The 20,949-nt window shown below is 41.9% G+C and overlaps 1 protein-coding gene and 1 long non-coding RNA gene across 2 annotated transcripts in view; one reads left to right on the top strand and one right to left on the bottom strand.

Moving 5' to 3' along the window:
• SNAP91 (synaptosome associated protein 91) overlaps window positions 1–17,161 on the top strand; it is a 69,377-nt gene extending 52,216 nt beyond the window's left edge. The window contains exons 21-30 of the mRNA XM_081187394.1: window positions 781–864; window positions 1,953–2,036; window positions 4,755–4,898; window positions 7,409–7,558; window positions 8,720–8,750; window positions 9,835–9,946; window positions 11,665–11,745; window positions 13,181–13,285; window positions 15,096–15,198; window positions 15,668–17,161. Coding sequence (XP_081043520.1) covers window positions 781–864; window positions 1,953–2,036; window positions 4,755–4,898; window positions 7,409–7,558; window positions 8,720–8,750; window positions 9,835–9,946; window positions 11,665–11,745; window positions 13,181–13,285; window positions 15,096–15,188 — 884 coding nt within the window. The 3' untranslated portion in view covers window positions 15,189–15,198; window positions 15,668–17,161. The remainder of the gene's footprint in view (window positions 1–780; window positions 865–1,952; window positions 2,037–4,754; window positions 4,899–7,408; window positions 7,559–8,719; window positions 8,751–9,834; window positions 9,947–11,664; window positions 11,746–13,180; window positions 13,286–15,095; window positions 15,199–15,667) is intronic.
• The window catches only part of LOC308583449, a 193,056-nt gene that overhangs the window by 135,736 nt on the left and 36,371 nt on the right, over window positions 1–20,949 (bottom strand). The window lies entirely within an intron of this gene.

Below are 20,949 nucleotides of genomic sequence, written 5' to 3'. Positions count from 1 at the left end.
GTAGATACAGGGAATTTGGGGGGAAGGACTTGCATATGCAAATTTCTCCCTGTGATAAAAATTACTTTTTGGGTCAGTGAGTTGGTTTCATAGATGAGACATTATCACAAGATGTCGGCGGAGATACAATATATTTAAAATCCTTATGAGTATCAAGGAAAAATAATGTATGATAAAGTTTGTATGTATAGAAGATAAATAGAAATGGTCAAGGAACTGTGTATGTGTGCGTGGTGTTAAAATAGTTGCACTGCTTGCAAAATGCTTATTTAAAGTACAGTGGTGCCCCGCAAGACGAACGCCTCGCAAGACGGAAAACCCGCTAGACGAAAGGGTTTTCCGTTTTGGAGGCGCTTCGCAAAACGAATTGCCCTATGGGGTTGCTTCGCAAGACGAAAAAATATTGCGCGTCCCCGCGGGTTTTTTTCGCTCCCCCCCTTTTCCTAAGCCGCCTATCAGCTGTTCCGCTGAAAAACCCGCTTAACAGCTGATCACGGAAAGCCGCTAGACCGCTGTAGCGCTAATCAATGGGCTTGCTTCGCAAGACGAAAAAATCGCTAGACGACGAGAATCGCGGAACGGATTCTTTTCGTCTTGCGAGGCACCACTGTACTATAGTGGAAAGAACTAAATTTTGGATGCTACATGAGAAATGTAAAGGGAACGCGTGTGCTGATATTTCAGAAGTCAATGTTTATTTACTGTGTTTTCATGGATCCAAGGTAGTTGGATCTCATCACTCCTGATTTGCTTATACTAAATATATCATGCTTACTGCAGTGGATGCATTTGCAGCACCATCGTCCCTGCCCACTGCCTCCCCAGCTAAAGTGGAGTCTTCAGGTGTGATTGACCTGTTTGGTGGTGGGTATTGTTCCTTCTCACCATTAGAGAACTTCACATTTCATTTCATTTCAGTTCCATTTCATTTTTCTTCACTAGAAATTAAAGTTCCTTAACAGTTTTGTTTGTTACAGTTTTTATGTTGCTACTGAATATGCATTTAAACTGTTTGCTATAAAATAAACCATTAGCCCTTTTTATTTATTCCATCATCTCTCCTGATTTTCAGCAACATTTCATGCATGGAATTGCTTTCTTGCTTAAATAACTTGAATTATTACATTCTTCACCTACAGTGTGTATAGAGTGCTTTGCAGTGATGCTTTTATATTGCTTGTGTGGTTTCTATTTCCAGCTGCCTAATATCTTTAAGTCACTAGTAAGGAATGGAGTTGAGAAACTTTAGTTGATGTGTTTTCAAATGGGAGAGATATGTCAGTTGATCCCACTTCTGTGGAATTTGATACAAAAGGGCAAAATTGTGGAAGCTTATCATATTTTACAAATTTGAGAATCTGAATTTGACTGTGCCTTAATTATGCTTTTTACATTCAATGCCTGGAAAATATTTCCCTCTAAAATATTTGCATACATGTGTTTATTTTCTGTACAATCAAGCTTTCCGTCACTTTGCCAATGATGGCACGGAGGGAGGGTTGTTGTTTTTTTGCAGAAAGCTGAGCTTCCATTTAGACAGAAATGGTGAACCTATGGCCCTCCAGCTGTTACTGGACCAGACTCCCATCATCCCTGACTACTAGCAATGTCGGCTGGGGCTGATGGGAGCTGGAGTCCAGCAACATCTGGAATGCCACAGGTTTCTCCTTCCTTCAGCTAGACTGTACCTAAGTGATTTGCTTCAGATCAGCAAATGCAAGCTGTTAATTCAGTAGGGTGGTATAGGATAGCTTTCTTTTGCTTTCTTCTAGAAGAGCTGTGATCAAAACTTACTAATATGCTTGGTGGTGGTTTTTCTACAGCCATGAAAAATGGCACTTGTCTTGTTTTGGTAGTCCAGGGTTGTGTGCTTTGCCCCAGACTTGTACATTAACCTACTCACTGTTTAAACCCTCTTGCCTTTTCTTGCTGTCTCATGGAAATACCTATAGATGCTTTTGGAAGTAGTGCTCCTGAACCCCAGCCTGCAACCCAAGCTGCTTCTAGCTCCTCTGCTTCCGCCGACCTATTGGCTGGTAATGACAAACAATTATGTGCCATTCTTAACATCATGGTGGTAGTTTTTTAAAAAATATTTTTAAATATTTCTTTACTTGAGCACAGATATTGGGTGATCGCTTACAGAAGCAGCAAGCTTCACTCCATTTGGTGCATTAGAAAACATGACTCTGAGCCAGGGGTGGGGAACATTAGGCCTCTGCAGTGCTAAATTCCTTCAGGGTAAGAAAAGTGGTTGAGGACCACCTGCTCAAGTGGGTGGAGTCAAAACACACACCACCTCTGTCTGTCATGTTCTCTCTCTCTCTCTCTCTCTCTCTCTCACACACACACACACACGTAGAAACATCTTAGCTTGCCTTTCTTGGAACGCAGAGAAAAGAGGAAGTCATTTTTTTCAGTGCTAAAAGCTTAGCTGTAACTCAGTAGAATTTCATAGGGAAGTAGGAAGGAATGTGATGTGAGAAATCTGATATGGAGGCCTAGTGAGCCACTTTCAATCTACAGGCCAGAGATTTCCCACCACTGTTCTAAGCCAATAGAATTGTGTTGCTGCTAGTTCTGTTTAGCCAGTCAGGATGAAGAAGATATTTCTCTGTTCTACCGATGGCAGTGAAAGCAAAGTATTTGCAGAGACATCATTTTGACGCTTTTCGTTAGCCTTAATTTATTCTATGAAACGTTTAATTAAACGAACTAGAGATTAATATCCTAAGAGTCCGCATGGTGCCATAGTTAGCATTAGACTAAGACCAGGGAGATCTTTTGGTTAAAATTCCCACTCTCTGATCTTGGCACCACCTCCACTCACGCAACACAGTCTGTGTCACCCAGTTGTTCAGATCAAACGTGGTACGTGTGCTTACAGGATATTTGATGTTGCCCCAAATTCCTTGAAGTAAAAACGGGATAAAATGTATTTGAATGAAACAAAGAACATTAAACAACAACAAAAAGCCCTGACCTGAGAGAGTTTTGGCTGATTTGAGGCACACAAAATTAGGGGACGCAGTTATTTGCCTAAGATGCATGTCCAGAACAGAATTGTCTGTATTTGCACACCTCTAAAGAGAACACAAGGAATGCTATTCCAAGGGTGCCTTCCTGACAAGAACAATATTTCATCAAAGCCAGCCTTTCATGTTTATAGTATAGAGGCACCCTTTTCTTGTGGAGGCAGTTCCACCTGGACCTCTAAAATGTATTGTAGAAAGTAGTTTCCCACAATGCATCCATTTCACAGGCTGCTCAGTAGCAAAGCTCTCTGTTACTCATTATTAGTAGCAACACCATTAGTAAGTAGCATGTTTACACCGTAGATGCAATTGTGCTTGCTTTTTTGTGACTTTGATTAGGCTTCAGCAATAACATAAGTAAAGGCAGAGCTTTTAAAGCATGAAAGCGGAGGTGCCAAACATTTAGTTCTTGATTCATGCAGCGGCAGATATAAAAAGTTGGAAGTGTAGGGAAATCCAGGCCCTGGGTCTGAATGTGTCCCTTCAGGCCTCTCTAGCTGCCCCTCAGAATTCTCCCCAAGTTACACCGCTCAGTGGACCCGATAGACGTTCTCCTTGAGGGCTTTTGCACAGCCAGATAGTGCCCTTGAACTCTGATAGCACCTCTTGCTTCCCTGGTTGAAGGATAGAGAGGGGTGTGTTTAATGTGTATAGAAACTAGCCTACTGTACAAAGGTAAAATTTGCATCCATTGCTCTGTCCACCACTAGCAGGTCTCCCCTGGAAGGCTGCCCAGAAGATAATGCAGCCCTTGGGTTGAAGGTGGTTTTCCACCCCTGCTTTGGCTTCTAGTTCTTGAAGGCTTTTATGGCTTTATCAGACCCTTAGTAATAAGACTGACTTAAGCCTTCTTAGCTGTATTATTTTGCCTTGCAACCCAAAGGAATCACATTACTGCTTCAGCCCTCTTCTCTTGCCTACTGCCAATTGTTTATTTTGCTGAAGTTAATGCAATGAGTGAAAATGGGATTTATAATTGAAATGTGTGCGCAAATATACCCTCCAGTTTAGATAATTGCTAGCTAACTCATAGCTGCTACGCAGATGACGATGTTTACGAATTTCTCAGAACTAATGCACTAGAAGGGCAGTAAAAGGAGTAGCAAAATCTTGGAGTGCTCTCTGATTCAGAAAATGCACCTTGATAGTACAGTACACAAATATGTCAAAAGAGCAGGATAGCCATGTGTACCATAGTGTGTCCGATGAGATCATATGTCCTTCACTGTATTATTCCTAGCTTGGGACACTTGCAGGCTCTAAACAATGAATAAAGCTGGTGTATATATTTCACAAGTGATTATATAATTATTAGAGTTTCTTTCCCCCTCTAATGTAGAATCATAGCAAATGGTCAAAAGTAACTTTTGTTGTTGGCAGTAAGTGTGCAAGCTCTTACATCAAGCCTTATCTCAGCTCTAAATTGATCTTGCAGCAATTAAGTCCTGAAGGGTAGGAAATGATACAGCAGGCCACTTTGATCCCTAATAGTTCGATCAGGACAAGAGGTTTTTTTTAGTATTAAGTTCTACCATAAAGTGTTCTGAGAGGATGGATGTGCAACAGTCCCCAGTTGTTCTGCTATGTAAAGCAAGAAATAGTACCGTGTATCCAAAAATTTGCTTTGCCCCTTAAGAGTATTCAGATCTGTGTGTGCTGGCCAGCTTTTAGTAGTTATCTAATTACTTTCTCATTTCTCCCTCTTTCATTTTTCCAAAGGTTTTGGGGGTTCTTTTATTGCTCCTTCTCCTTCCCCTTCCCCTGTTACTCCAGCTCAGGCTAATATACTACAGCCCAATTTCGAAGCTGCTTTTGGAGCATCACCCTCACCTTCTCCTGGCGGCAGTTCCTTTGATCCCTCAGGTGAGTTGGGGTGTTTTGTTTTTGTGAATTTCCAGAACAAAATGCTGATTTCATTTATGAGATGAGATGCTGTTGCAACTCTACCTGATGTGCAAAAGGGCATTCAAAGGGAGTTCCTTGGAGGCTTAAAAAATTCCCTGCCTTGTGTTCCTTTGAAATGGGTAAATGTTTAGCGCAGTGTAAATTGAAGCAAAGTTCCTGTTACGCAGTTGTCTTTCGTAGGGTTTAAACACATATCAAACCAAAGTCCTCTCTTTGCATGTGCTCTATATGCATGTTTGTTTAAAGGAAACTCCTGAAACTGCAGACACTTTGTACTGTTTATTCAGTATATGGATGTGTGGTCTTGCTATTTTTGCTGAGCCTTTTCCAAGCGTGCATGGCACAAAAATGTTAGATATAATGGACTTCCAGGGTGTTCTTCCCTTGACATAAAGCTTAACCTTTCATCACTGCTCTGTCGTTTTCTGTTTGTATCTCTTTCATTCTATACTTTCATGCTGGGGCCTTGCTACAAATTTGCAATTTGGGTGAGTTCTGCAACAGAATAAATAAAAACAAAATATTTTAGTATTGCTTTGCTTTATTTGATCGCTTGTCGGAGCATAGTGCAAGTTGGCTTACTAACATTGGCATGCACATCTGATGTGAATAGGTGTACTCACCATGTTGGTCTGGCTTAGAAATTGCTACCTAATTGGGTATAATGGGATGAGATCCTCTGAGTTGTGGTATATTTTTCCATATGTGATATTTGAGCTGGAAAAGTTAGGCCAAACCATGGCAGTATTATATTCTTTCTGATACCTTCTAAAGCAAAACTTTTAAAGGAAAAAATATAACCCACTGTCCTAGCTTGTAGATGTTAGAAATGAAATACTTTTGTGGTGTGGAAAACTTACTGTGCAGTTAGTTTTCCAATGGACGTCACAATAGGCTTATTGATACTTCTGTCCTAAGGAATTCTTACTACAAGCTATCTTCTCTGGCTTTCTTACCCTTGCTTAATGTTCAGCAGGTTTTATGTTTTCCAATTTTCTTTGCACCCACTACTATCCATTCTTCCTGACACACTTAATGTGTACTGTTACAATAACTACCTAGACAATCCTGAGGAGAATTGGCCAGATGCTTGCCATAAAGTATGCTGAGATAGAAATTGGAGGACAAAAATACTTACAGTGGTGCCTCGCAAGAGGAAAAGAATCCGTTCTGTGATTCTCTTCGTCTAGCGGTTTTTTCGTCTTGCGAAGCAAGCCCATTGACGGATTAGCAGATTAGCGCTATTAGCGGCTTTTAGCAGCTTATTGGCTTATTGGATCAGCTGATAAGCGGCTTAGCGGCTTAGAAAAAGGGGGGGAAGGAAAAAAACCCGCAGGAACTCGCAAGACATTTTCGTCTTGCGAAGCAAGCCCATAGGAAATTCGTTTTGCGAAGCACCTCCAAAACGGAAAACTCTTTCGTCTAGCGAGTTTTCCGTCTTGCGAGGCATTCGTCTTGCGGGGCACCACTGTATTATAGAGAAAATTCAAGGAGATATTCTGAAACTTCCCACGTTTGCCTGCCAGAAGCAATAAAACCATTGCCATATGGTGTCCCTAACTTTCTCTTCGCCATATGTAAAAGCTAAATGTGGGGTAGTTCAGATGTTTTTGAAGGGAGAAAAATTAAAAAGTTGGCTGCAGGTATTTAAACTTGGGGATATCATAGTTATTGAATGTAGTTTATGAAACGACTCTCTGATGGTAATTCCTTCCACATCTGCAATTCTGCAGCAATCACAATTCATTTCAGTAGTTACCTAACTCCATGCTTTCTTTTCTGGTCTTAGAAAGCTAATTGGCAAGTGGACTGTGATACCTTGAATTCATACACAAATAGTGGCCTACTGTCTAGTTCAGTTGTTCTTCCCACCACAGGGAAAAATGAAGGGATGGAGTGTGCAAACCTGAGACCTACTCCTAACCTCTCCCAAGGACTATCCTGGGAGGAAACAGTGTCCAGACAGATGCCCTGTTTGACATTTCAGAATGTAACAAAGACCCCATAGAAGATTCTTGTAGTATAATAATATGTGGTCTTGTCTTGATTTTTATTTTATTTTTTGAAAAAAAAACCCATAACTTCATTTCTCTTTCCATCTGAATTCATGGTAATGGTGTTGGAAGCTAAGCAGTGTAGAAATGCAGGGTATGCTACATCTTAAGAGGTTTCCAAGTAAAATACTAGTCATTATTTGGAGCTCTTCAGATTATTCATTAGAATAAATTATATACAGGATTAGAGTAAGCTTCAGTGTGTTAGCCAGATAGCTTGCATGCATGCCTTCCATTGGCATTACATTAACATTAAATCTATGTGATGGTGGTACTAAGACCTGTAGTGATTGTATGTGTTACGAAGTTCATGGTTTGACCATTTTGGATGTCAGTTGCCTTGACCCGTGTTAACCCAGGCCGTGCTTTACAAAAGATTGGTGCCCTAAACTACTGCTCTTTTTTAATCTACAGTGTTTGATGGCTTAGGTGACCTCCTTATGCCAACTATGATGCCATCTGGTCAACCACTCTCTGCTTCAGGAATAGCCGCCTCTTCTACTTCAGCTGCAACCAAAGGCATTGGAAGTGATCTTGATTCCTCTCTCGCGAACTTAGTAGGGAGTAAGTTTGGGAAACTGCAATGCTTGGAAGTGGGTTTCACTTTGTTTATTTTTCGGTGACCCGTGGTGTATCGTACTAATCAGTCAGACATGATTTACACTCAGTGTGCCTCTGTTTTGTATCTCTTCAATAGTTATTGCAGAAGGATGTGTTTCTTCCCCTATAGGAAGACAAAGTGATGAGGTTTTCATTTTCTGTGTGACAGGAAATTCCTGTTCTCGTCCTGAACTTGTGACACTGAAGTATATACAACACTTTTTATATTGCTGAGTTGGCTCATTTCTACAACAAGTTAAGCAAATCACTTGAAGACATTTTTTAAAAAATTAGATAGTAAATGGAAGAATAATAGTTCAAATAAAATTACTCGCATTCCTAAGAGTAGCGTTTAAAGTGAGAAGTAGAAAATTAAATTTGTGGTTACATGGATGGCCAGTAAATGCTACCTAAAATAAGCATTGATTTCTGGCTTTACTTTATGCTTCAGAGATTAACACTCAGATGACAGTAATAAAGGCCATTTGTTTGCATGAAGATGCCCAGAACAGATAGGATTATGCAATTGCATCTCAGTGTTGCATCTGTCCTTGAATAGTGTGAGAAACCTTTCTGATATATTGTGCGTTATTTTCATTTCAGTCACTTTTTTTTAATAGCTGAATAAATGCTGCTTAAGTCTGTTGACCCTTAATGATTCAATGAGCTCAAAATTGCATTCATTAGTCAATGGTTTCATTAAGTCAAGAATGGAAAACCTGTGGCCTTCCAAATGTTGAATCCCCTTTTCAATCGCTCCTGACCACTAGTCATGATAACTGGAAATGTTGGGAGTCCAACACCATCTAGAGGAGGGTTTCTCAAACGTACATCCCCACCTGTATTTGTACTACAAGCTAGGAGGACCCAATGGTCAGGGATGATGGAAATTGTAGTCCAAACCTTGATCTAGAGAGTCACTGGTTCCTCAGAACTGCTGCTAGATGGCAACTGAGCTCATTGAACCAACTCTCCAACTCATAAAGCTGTCTTATACCATGTTCCTATGTATAAAATGATCAGGCATATTTTGGTCATTGTAAGAACTGTTGAAATAGACTTTGATATCTTTATATGCAAGTTGGGCAAAACTGAAGTTTTCAAATTACCTTTCCATCTTTGCAGATCTTGGAATTTCTGGTACAACATCAAAGAAGTAAGTAGCTAGTAAAATCAAAATTCCAGACATGAATATACTGTACTTTTTACTGACTGACTTTGCATTTGCGGTGCTTCTGTTTATTAGTAGTATTTTTAATGAAACTTCTGCTTCCCTATAAACAGTGACGGAGTTTCATGCTCCAGCACCAGGGAGCAGAGAGCAGGTGGGGGTGGGGCTGGGGTGTGTCCCGGGGCTGGGGTGTGCATCCTGGGGGCGTGGTGCACGTCCTGGGGGTGTGGCGCACCGGCCGCAGGGGTGTAGAGCGTGTCCTGGGGGCGGGGCACACTGCCTGCAGGGGCGTGGCGCCCAGCACGGGGGGGGGGGCACGATGGCACCCTACTGGGATTGCGCTGCTGGGGGCAGTGCGCTCCCCCCCACTCCTCTTCCTCCCCCAGTGCCTATAAATAGTCTTTAAGTGGTTATGTATTCTTTCAAATCCATTCTTTGGAAAGGTGACAAAAATAGAATGGTCTTATCAGTAAAAACCTGGTCTCTTATGACAGAATAGAGTGCTAGTACTTCTCTCCACAGTTTCATAAGCGAAAGCTTTATGAATTGTTGTATTTTCCTTTGCATACTGAAGATTAAGAAACATTGTACAGGCATACCTCAGAGATGTTGCGGGTTTGGTTCCAGACCACCACAATAAAGCCAATATTGTAATAAAGCGACACACACACACAAAATTGTTTCCCAGTGCATGTAAAAGTTATGCTTGCATTACACTGTAGTCTATTAAGCCAGGCCCCCAAGGCTTCAGGGGGGGAGGGAGCGCTATGCCAGCTGCACTCCCATGGCCAGAAAGTGGCAGCGGTGGCAGGAGGCTTCCTTCCGCTGGAAGTGGCAGGCTGCCTACAGCTGCATCCGTATCCTTTTAAGGAGCAATATCTGCATTAAAGTGCAAAGTGAAGCACAATAAAATGAGGTATACCTGTATTTCATTTTGTAATCCAAAAGCCAGTAGTAGTGCAAATCTAAACATTGCTTTTGTTCCAGCCCAAAATATTGCACTATTTCCAATACTGCCCCTTAGCTGGTTGGTTGATTGATTAGCATTCAAAATCATTGTCTGTTTTAGGGGAGATCTTCAGTGGAATGCAGGAGAGAGGAAGTTGACAGGAGGAGCCAATTGGCAACCCAAAGTAGCACCTGCAACATGGTCAACTGGCGTTCCTCCAAGTGGCCCAATGGTATGTAGTGTTGTTGATACTTCTTATTTTTAGTGAAATGCATATAAATTGATCAGCCGTTTCAATAGACTCTGCCACAAGCAAGAGCTTTGTCACCCTAGAAAACCATTATTACGGGCTGGATTGTTTGAAGTCTGTTTACACTAATGTTAGAAAGCTTAGGAAATGTATATCCCATCCTACTATTGTTTAAATTATGTAGTTATCTTATCATTTGTTCCGGGAGCATAACACTTCCTTAGTGTTTGAATGAAAGCATGTTTTCAATTTATGCCTCCTGTACCTTAACGCTTTTGTTCACTATACCCAGCCTTACTTCAGAGAATAATCCAGAGTGCTAAAAACCATGGGAAGCTAGAATATTTGTTAAAATCACTGTTGTTGATAGTGTTGTTGGTTGTTGTGAAACAACCCACCACCTTGGGACAGCAGGCTGAAATATAAAAACTGTCAAATTAAACAAGAAAATATTCAGACAATACAGTGTTCTAAAACAGTAAAGAGACAGGGCCTGGCAAATCTCAATTTATTCCATGGGGTAGGCACCAATCCATAGAAAGCTCTGCCTCTGGTTGCTGCGCACTGCCTGACTAGCCTCACAGGACTACATAATCTGAAACAGAGGGTCCAGTGATGATCTGGGGAAGAACATATGGAAGAAGCCATTTGTTGTGGTCTCCTGCCCCCAAGTCATTTAAGGCTATAAAGCACCTTGAATTGAGCCAGGAAATGAACTGGCAGCCAGTGCAGTAAAAGCAAGATAAGCATGGTGTGATCAAAATGCCTAGCGACAGTATCCTAGTGCCACATTTTGCACCTCTTGCCATCACATGGCGACAGTATGGCCAGTTCAAGACCCAGCACATTTCAGAGTTCTAGACTCTTTTCAACTCTGGCTCCTCTGCCTCATGAGACCAGGGCCCTGCAGGATCTGATTTCTTTCCGCAGGGCCTGTAAGACAGAGTTGTTCTGCCTGGCCTTTGGCTTGGAGCCAATTTGATTCCCTCCCTCTCTTTCTTTTTTCCTTTCCTTCTCCTGCAATGAGGCTACATTTTAATATTTTAATGTTTCAATATTTTAATGTTGTATTTTAATTTTGTTTTTAAGTTGTAATCATTCAACTTGTTTTTATTATTGCTTGTAAGCCGCTCTGAGCCCGGCCTTGGCTGGGGAGGGCGGGGTGTAAATAAAAATTGTTGTTGTTGTTGTTGTTGTTGTTGTTGTTGTTGTTGTTGTTGTTGTTGTTGTTGTTAGACTGTGGCAGTTTAGTGGAAAGGGGTTGCACACAAGGCAGGAACTAAGGCCAAAGTCACTGTGTTCGGATCTGGCTATGAGGCTGTCTGCTTGAGAAACAAGTGAATAATGTAGAGAAGTTGAATATTTTCAAAGGTAGCTCTGAATAAACCCAGAACTTTGTAACATTCGACAAACTAAATTGATGACTGTATGTTAGGTTTTTTTTATTGTATAACTGTAAATCCTTGAGACTTGCGTGAAAGGCGAGTTAACAAGGAAGAGGAGGATAATTGCTGGATGACAGCTTTTAATACAATTAATCTGTCCTATGTTGATTTAACTTTGGCAGGATGTGGAAATGGCAGGATGGGCTTCTGTAACGAGTGCTGAACAGTGACTTAATGTTGGAAGTGAGTGTGTGCGTGCGTTCATATCTGTATCATCTGTAATCAGTGTCTGGTGTTTCTTATCCTGGTTTCTAGACAGGATCTGGAGCTCCAGCAGGTGCTGCCCCTCCTACATCAGGTGCCCCCCCTGCACAGCCTGCACCAGGATTTGGGATGGTGAGTGACATTTAATAATAGAGATTGCATTTGATCAGTCATTTTCTTAAAAAACAAAACAAAAAAACAATGACAGGAAGGATTGCCGCCACCTGCCACTTAGCCTTTGCTTCCTTTTTAAGTTGGTTATGGCCAAGACTTGTATATTTTGCCCTTTTTTTAAAAAAAAAAAGTCAGCATTCAGCAGCAGGAGGAAAAACAGAAGTCAGCCCACATTACCGTTTTTGTAACCTTGCTTAACTTGAATATTTTGCATGCTTCTGGAAGGAGCAAGAAAACTATGCAGAGCTCTGAAGCTCTGCCCCAGGAATCTTTCCTCGGTCCTGCCTTCTTAGTTTTCACCAGACATTTGTCACACATTGAAGTTTATCATTTGAACCTTAAAGACCAGGAACACGTTCCCTTTAAAAAGGATACATCTGATGCCAATCGATGCACCGAACACCAATTTCTATGCTTGTCACTGCACAATACACAGTGCACTGCATAAGGAGTTTGCTGGGGTTTGCTAACAGATTACAAAGGGCGTTGGTCTTCATCTGGTTGGTTAGGACTCAGTAATGGATCACAGCCTGATCTAAGGTGGCAGCACTACCACCATACAGATAGATAGATAGTAGTAGTAGTAGTCGTAGTAGTAGTAGTAGTAGAAGAAGAAGAAGAAGAAGAAGAAGAAGAAGAAGAAGAAGAAGAAGAAAATAAGTCCCACAATGCATGCTTGGGTTAAAGGTGAGTCCCAGGTCTGAAAAAGTTGACAACTACTGACAATAGGGTACAGTGGTGCCTCGCAAGACGAAAATAATTCGTTCCGCAAGTTTTTTCTTCTTGCGAGTTTTTCGTCTTGCGAAGCACGGTTTCCCATAGGAATGCATTGAAAATCAATGAATGCGTTCCTATGGAGACTGTCCGGGGACCGTCCCCGGACCTGTTTTAAAGCAAGGGAAGGGGCAGCGGGGAGAATCGCTTCTCCCCTTTGCCGCCCCTTGGTTCAAAAGGGGTCCGGGGACAGATCTCTCTGTCCCCAGAGATTGCGGGGCTGGCAACGGGGAGAAGAGATCTTCTCCCCGCCGCCCCTTGCTTCAAAAGAGGTCCGGGGTGCAGGGGCAAGCTTCGTTTTGCGAAGCAAGCCCACAGGGAAATTCGTCTTGCGAAGCAACTCGAAAACGAAAAAACCTTTCGTCTTGCGAGTTTTTCGTCTCGCGAGGCGTTCGTCTTGCGGGGCACCACTGTATACAACCTACCAGAAGTGTGCATTGTTGTTGTTGAGATTTGATTTTTGTATAGTGGAACTCTGGCACACTAATTGGACTGTGCATACCTGAAAGGATGGAGGCTAGCAGTACCTGTCTTGCCAAGATGTTGCCAGCCAGCTAAGACTCAAGCTTGCCTTGTTTGTACTGCATGCATCACTCATTGTTCTCTTAATACTTCCTAGCAACCTCCTGGATCCGGTGTCCCAATGATGCCACAGCAGCCAGTTATGTACGGACAGCCTATGATGAGGCCGCCATTTGGAGCAGCTGCAGCAGCTGGTGCACAAGTAAGGGCTAACAATTTCTCTCTAGAAGGTCTTTTTTTCCGGAGCAGCTTAGCTTTTATGTCTCCTCTTTTGACCTGTGACCCTCTCCTGTATTTTCAGCAATTTACCTTTTAAACTCCTTTGAGTGTTTTAAACATTTAAACCATTACAGTCGTACCTTCGAAGTCAAACGGAATCCATTCCGAAAGTCCGTTCAACTTCCAAAACCTTCGAAAACCAAAGCACAGCTTCGGATTGGCTGCAGGAAGCTCCTGCAGCCAATCAGAAGCCCCGTTGGACGTTCGGCTTCCAAAAAAAGTTCAAAAACCAGAACACTCACTTCCGAGTTTCGATCGTTCGGGAGCCGGAACGTTTGACTCCCAAGGCGTTAGACAACCACGATATGACTGTATTCCAATATATTTTGGCTTCCATGCAGAGCAGTTGCATTTGCGTGGACAGGCAGAGACCCCCCCCAACACAAGGCTGGCTCCCGTGTGGAATAAAGACACACAACACTGTGTTACGGGATTAAAATTGGCCACAACTTTATTTAAGATTCAGATATAGGGAGACCTTGGCTTAGGCCTTGGGCGTTTATCCCTCAAAGTCCGCAGCCAGGGATCTGGGGAACATCAGGCTTATCCAGATTGAGTGGGGATTGGACTGTCTCTGGAGAACATCTGTTCAAGCAGAGAGCCTGCCCCCCAATTCACCACAACACGGGGGAGACCAATGACTCCCCTCAGAACAACCCCTTTAACGGGGAACCCTGGGATCGCCGCTGCAGAGGGGGGGCATGGGTCACCGCTTTCTTCCCTTTTAGGGAAGAAAGACTAAAGGATTCCACCCAAGGCCTGAAACCGCCAAAGTTGTGACGTTTTGCTATGGGGAAGGCAAAACCTGCCAATGCAGGAAAATTTCTTTCCGGCCCTTTCATAGCAACCAATATGTAGCAGCGCCAGCATACCTGTGACAAAGTTAACCTGCAAAAGAAACCTTTACTGAGGGAGGGTGGGGTGGGAGAAGCTCTGGAGCCGACTGTGATTCCCCAGGTAAGTTCCACCCTCTATTGTGTGGGTAGGGAAGTCCCACCCCCTACCTGGCCAACTCCCCTGGCAAAGCCTCCCCCACCGGGATTGGTTGACTGTCTGAGGTTGGGCGGGAACTTCCAGGTATCCAGCCTGGGGGGGGGGGCGATGCCAGGCAATACTGCTAGGAGCCGTTTAGGATCAGGGGTGCTGCACGCGTCCATGCAAAGTACACTCCCCATTTGATGTGGGGAGCAGTCATTCTGTAGTAATACAAAATGCTTGCATGCCACTTTCCTTTAGCAGAAGAAAATGGGTTTATTGCACCCATTTTCTTTCGTGATTGAAGATGCTGTCCTCAATACAAGTTAGGTAAATAAATCGTCAAGTAAAAATAAATAAATAGTAAAATGCATTAGTTTGTACTCAACATCATCAAACTTGAGAAGATAAAGTTCCTTTCTAAACAAAACAGCATTCTGGGTCAGGGAGCCACTATCTCCTCATTTGTCTTCTATCTTACCTGCCAGCACAACTTAAGTGCAGAAGTGTACCCGCTACAGTGTGTTCCATCCCTAGATACGCTTAACTTAAAATGTGTCTAAAATAAATTACATTTGTGGGACAGGGTGTAACATTTGAATAATTTTAATCTTCAGATTATCTATTGCATCTTAATTTTGTTCATACGTGAATCCTAATATTTATCTTACCATTGTCCTTATACTCTACTCTTCTCTTCTCTCCTTTGTTTGTGTGTTTGTTTCATGCTCTTCTTGACTGATGGGAAACCCATTAAGCTCTCTCCAAGTCCTACACCTGCCACTCAGAGTCCCAAAAAACCACCATCAAAGGACCCATTAGCGGATCTTAACATCAAGGATTTCTTATGAACTGTTTAAGGTATAGCATTGCCGGACCTATTTACTTACTTGAACTTTCTTTTCTGGCATTTGCTTAGGTGACTGAAGTCAAATAACTAATTTTTCTTAAGTTTGGAAGGTTTTAGCAGTGGGCTTCCAAATATCACTGGTTTCTTGTGCATCGGCAACATTTGGTGCCCCCATGCCTCTCGCCTTCCGTCCCAAGTCATTGTTTATTTTAGATCTTAGAATGACTTATGTGGAATTTTTTTCAGTTTGGCTGTGTATTTTTTTGATGTTTTATTTATTGTTTATGACTACTTTTGTTATGTTGTAAATGTATTTTTTCATGTTGTAAGCCGCCTGGAGCATGGTTTGAACTATGGAAAGGCGGCATACAAATAAAAATTATGTTTGTATTTTGGTAATGCCAGATCATGAAACTAATTCAAATGCTTGTTGCTTAGTTTTTCTCTTTTGCTCTCTCCCCCCACCCCCAACTTCCACAGCTGTAGTTTTCTGTCAGGATAACTGAAGATGCAAGCTTGGAATCTACAAACAAGAATTTTGTTGCTCGGAGTTGTCCAAGTGAGCCACCACTACCAAACCCAGTACTTACAGATTTCTCTCCTACTTCCAAAACGTGTAGCACAGCTGTGAAAGTGAACATTAGGAATGTGTACTATCTTAGTTGTTATCCCTCTTCTCTCTCTCTCTCTTTCTCAGTTTGTGTACTTGGGTTATTATTTATGTGTTTTACAACTTTAAACAATGGATGTATGTTTCTGATGCCTTCTTAGTGCTTTTCTGAACCTATCCAATAGGGGCAGATTATGCAGCTGTTGTGTGGTGAGCCATTTGGAGCGATGTGTCTGTGTTTCTGGAGGTCTCCGTGTAAATAACTTTGGCAAACCTTCTAAATTTTTCCCTTTTGAAGTCCAGTTTCTCTTGTATATCTGTTATACAAAATAATAGTGTAATGATACCAAGGTAGTAAGAAAAAAACACTCTCAATCCTACAAACTCTTTTTGTGTGGAAAACGTTTCCCTCCCCCAAATGCAGGATTCTGAATTTGTTGTGGAATATGTTTTATTTTTGTGGCACTGTACATGTTATAAAGATAATTTTAAAAAGTAATATAAAAGAGAGCTCCCATTTAATACATCTTCTTTCAAGTTCCTTTGCAAAGACTTTTTTTTCCAAAAAAAAAATTTGAACATACCTTATCAAATTTATTTTAAAATATTTAAGGGACTTTTGTTTCCCATTTTAAAACCAGCTTATTTATCAGCTCTTATTTTAAATGCACTGAAAATAAGTAAAGGGCAAGTTCCTTGCCATGTTGCTAAGGGGGGGGAATCCTAGCTGGGCAGACATTTTAAGGATTGTCAGGTTAATTAGGTCGCTCAGTGTATCTGTTGGCAAATCATGAATCATTTTTATTTTATTTTTTATTTAGCTTTTATGTACATCAATTAGTTTGGTGCTTCTCTGTATGAGCCTTGGACTAGTAGTGTTTTTTCCATTCCCATACACCGCTGTGTATCTTCCGTACTGTCTGTGATTAGAGGTTGCACTAAACTGGAGAACTGCACCCTTTACTGTAAACAGAGAAAAAAATTGTGTTCCTTTAAACGTTTTAGTTTGTTCTCTCATACTGTTTGTGCTGATGGCTTGGCTTAAGATTTTTGACTCCTTAATAAGGTCACTGTTGATCAGTGTTACAAGTGGCTTGGCAGCTCTTTGTAAAAGCATATTAGGTTGGAAAGATGTTCACCTAAATCTTTCAAATTAACTATTTAATCAATATATGGTACCATTTTTAAAAAGTGGTTGTATCTGAACTTATTGTGGGGATAACATACACTGTAATGACAGAGAGTTAGAGAGAGAGAATTTCAAAGTGGGTTTTCTTTGTATTTTGATTTGAGAAAAACCCAGTGCATGTGTACCCTCTGAGATGCAATAAAACACCTTGATCAAAGTAAATTAAAACACAAAAGTTGTGTCCTTTGATTGTTGCTCTGACTTCGCCATTTGGTGCTTCTCGTAGGGACACAATAGCTGCTGACTACAGTTTGACATGCTTGTTCAGAGCAGGAGAGATCTTGCTCTTTGAGTCTGCTGGCATTTTAAATCTGACAGCTGCTAGAGAATTCTCCAGCCTACTAAAGCAATTGTGACTGGCAGTACAACCATATGCCCTTTTTGCTCAGAAGTCAGTCTTGCTGTATTCAATGAGGCTTACTCCCAGGAAAGTGAACCAGAAGAAGGTAAGAAGGTGAGGAAAAGGGAGGTATACGAGCAATGAGTGAGAGAGAGTGTGTGTGATCTATGGATCTTACCAGAAGAAGGTAAGAAGGTGAGAAAAAGGGAGGTATATGAGCAATGAGTGTGAGAGAGTGTGATCTATGGATGCATGGGGTGTGTTTTGAGAGTGAGAAGGAGCAGCTATGGATTTGAGGGGCTGGGTCTAACCCAAATCCACTCTAGCTGGTGGATCACAAGGTTCTGGCACAAAAAAGTCCCATAAGCTTGGTCTATAATGGTACCAGAGAATACAGTGGTACCTCGGGTTAAGCACTTACCTAATTCATTCCAGAGGTCCGTTCTTAACCTGAAACTGTTCTTAACCTGAAGCACCACTTTAGCGAATGGGGCCTTCCGCTGCTGCCGCGCCGCCGGAGCACGATTTCTGTTCTCATCCTGAAGCAAAGTTCTTAACCCAAGGTACTATTTGTCAAACAATAGGATCAATACGGATCGTGGTGAATGACCTGTGAATGTTGCTTCAAAAACTAGCACTGGATATGAAGTAAGTGGTAATGTGAACATACCCATAGTGACCAAAATTATATACACATAGCTATTGTTCAGTCATACAATATATTATAGAGGCATTATGAGATCGATTGTTTTTGATGCCTTGCCAATAGCAGCTGCATATTGAGTCAACACTTCCACTGCACTCTCCACTACAACCCCAAGATACCTTTCCTGATTAGTCTCACTGCTAGCTCAGACCTCCCCCCTTCCTCTTCTCTCTGTATATGTGTGAATAAATTGGGGTGGGGGTTAGCTCCATGTGCATCACTGCACATCTCTTAAAGTATGAACACGTCAAAAAGATGTAGTCCCAATACAGATCCTTGGATGAACCCCAATTCTATCTTCTGCTTTGAGAAGTGTGCATTTATTCCTACTCCCTGCTTCCTGTTATTTAACTAGTTAGCAATCCATAAGAGGACTTCTATATTTATCCTATGACTTTTAAATTCGCTCAGGAATCTTTAGTGAAGGACTTTATAGTCCAGGTAAAGAGTGTCCACCAGTTCAATCTTATCCATATGCTTGTTGACACTCTTAAATGTTAGTGAGACGGGTCGGGACTTTGCAGAAGAACATGTTGCTACTGCTTGATCGTTTTATCTTAGCACTTTTCACCAAAGCTTTCCTTAAAAAAACGCTTTTCATCAAAACAGGCCTGTAATTGCCTGGATCCCTTTTTGAAAATCGGCTGCTTTCCAGTCCTCTGGTGCAGAGGAGAATGTAGCATCAGAAGCCGTCATTCTGTTCAATCGAATGATCCAGTGATGCGCATCTCAGGCAGAATTTAATTTCTAGGTAAGTAGCTAAGGCAGCAACTCATTTTCAAGTGGGAAATTTTCTATAGGGTATAGATTATTTCACACATTCAAGTGAGAGATTGTGTGACTGTAGTAACTATTGGTCACCATAGTGTTGCAGATATTTCTGCTGCATAAAGCCAAGCCATAGACAGAAATGGGAGAGTCAGTGGGCAAGGAGATTCCCAGGCCTGTGCTTAAGAACCCCAGAGTCCAGGCTGTACCGTAAGAGGAGTTATTGGAGGAGAGGTGGGTTCGGCTATCCCCTGGGTGAGTCGGAAAATTGTATTTTTAAGCTGGTGATTTGGGGACAATTTTGGGCCTTGAAGACTTAGTTTAATGCTCAAAATTAAACAGGTCTGTTCAGGAACAAATCCCCTTAATTTTGGTGAGCCTTGGTTTCTAAGTACAGACACCTATGATTGACACCTTAATCACATTTTTTCTAAATAATTCTGCACTGCTGGGCTATGTAAAAATCAAAGGGAAAAGTTATTTGTGTTGGGTGAAGGATATTGTGGAGTTCTTGGACATTTAATCCCCTTGGTCAAGTCTGGACATGTTTAGGTTGCATTATTGGGAATTACTGCAAAGTGTGGAGAGCGGACCTTCTTAGCATACTTCTATTTTAATCTTGAGATAGGTTTTCAAGATGCAGCTGGAGTGGTGTTTCTAAAAGTATGGCTCCCAATGTGCTCCTGGTTCAGTCATGTAATGAGGGGCTCCCCCCTTTTCCTGGGCTTTTCACCCAGTCAACAGAAAACCATTGCGGTTGTGATGCCCCTTTAAAAGACTGGCTCCCTCCCTCTTGTCTTTTCCTTCCCTGTATGGTACTCTGTTTAAATTGGGTGCTTATGCGTATATTGACATTAAAAATGAAACATAAAATATAAACTTGCTGGCTGATCTGTTCTTGCATTTTCTGCAGCAGAGGACTTGAAAGGGGGGTTAGTTTAAGTGGACAAGTGGTCCTGTTTCAAAATGTTTGAGAAGCAGTGAGCTCAGGACAGGCTTTTGGATCTAAGGCTGCCCTCTGCTGGGTATATGGATAATAAAAATACCTAACACAGTTAAGGTGTGAATCTCCAGGTTCCTGGTTCAATATTAATCCTGATTTGCTTGCACAAAGCTAATGGTTAGAAAAAGGGGTGTGTCAACACGAGGGCCTTAGGCTGCTCTTTCCATGTGTGTGTTTGTGTGTCTTTGTGTACATAAGCACTTTCCATTTATGCCTCCCAAATCTTTTTTGATGGTTTCCTATTCACATTAGTGGCAGGTGTTTGAGGGGATATATTTCTGTGGTGTGGTATGGTGCGTTGTCGCCTTCCCTAAATTAGTATTTCCTCCACCCACAAACATGTTCACCGGTGTGCATGACCTTTTTTAAAAAAAGCTACCCCAAAACATGTTTTTTTCTGAAATTCAAAGTTTTCACTCTATTAGACTTTCACAGAATCATAGAATTTCAGGGTTGGAAGGGTCCCAAGTGCCATCCAGTCCAGTCCCCTGCAATGCATGAACTGCAGCCAAAGAATCCCAGACCTCTGCCCAAATCCTTCCACCACTCTCCAAGAGAGCACCCCATCACCAGCTCTCAGTGAAAGAACCTTCCCGTGTTCAGCCAGAATCTCCGCTTCCCCCTGGACCTAGTTTTGCCCCTACCATAAACTATAATACCACAGAACAGAACTAAAAGAACAGTAAATAATAATTTTAAAATGTGTGCGTATTGCTCCAAGTAAGGAAACCTCAACTGAGCAGGGGGAAAGTGTGGGCCAACACTTCAGTCAGGAGGATGTTATGTGGACACCATGGAAAAAAAGAGACACGAGCAACTTCACATCCACATTAAACTCTAGTGTGGATGAGCCCTAAGTCTGGTTTTTCTTGAGTACAGCAATACCTCGGGTTATGAACTTAATTCGTTCTGGAGGTCCGTTCTTAACCTGAAACTGTTCTTAACCTGAGGTACTACATTAGCTAATGGGGCTCTTGCTGTCGCTGCGCCGCCAGAGCATGATTTCTGTTCTCATCCTGAGGTAAAGTTCTTGACCCAGGGTACTACAGTGGTGCCCCGCAAGACGAATGCCTCGCAAGACGGAAAACTCGCTAGACGAAAGAGTTTTCCGTTTTGGAGGTGCTTTGCAAAACAAATTTCCTATGG

Source organism: Podarcis bocagei, assembly GCF_964188305.1.
Source record: "Podarcis bocagei genome assembly, chromosome: 3".
Taxonomy (NCBI): Eukaryota; Metazoa; Chordata; class Lepidosauria; order Squamata; family Lacertidae; genus Podarcis; species Podarcis bocagei.
This window is presented reverse-complemented; position numbering and strand designations above follow the sequence as displayed.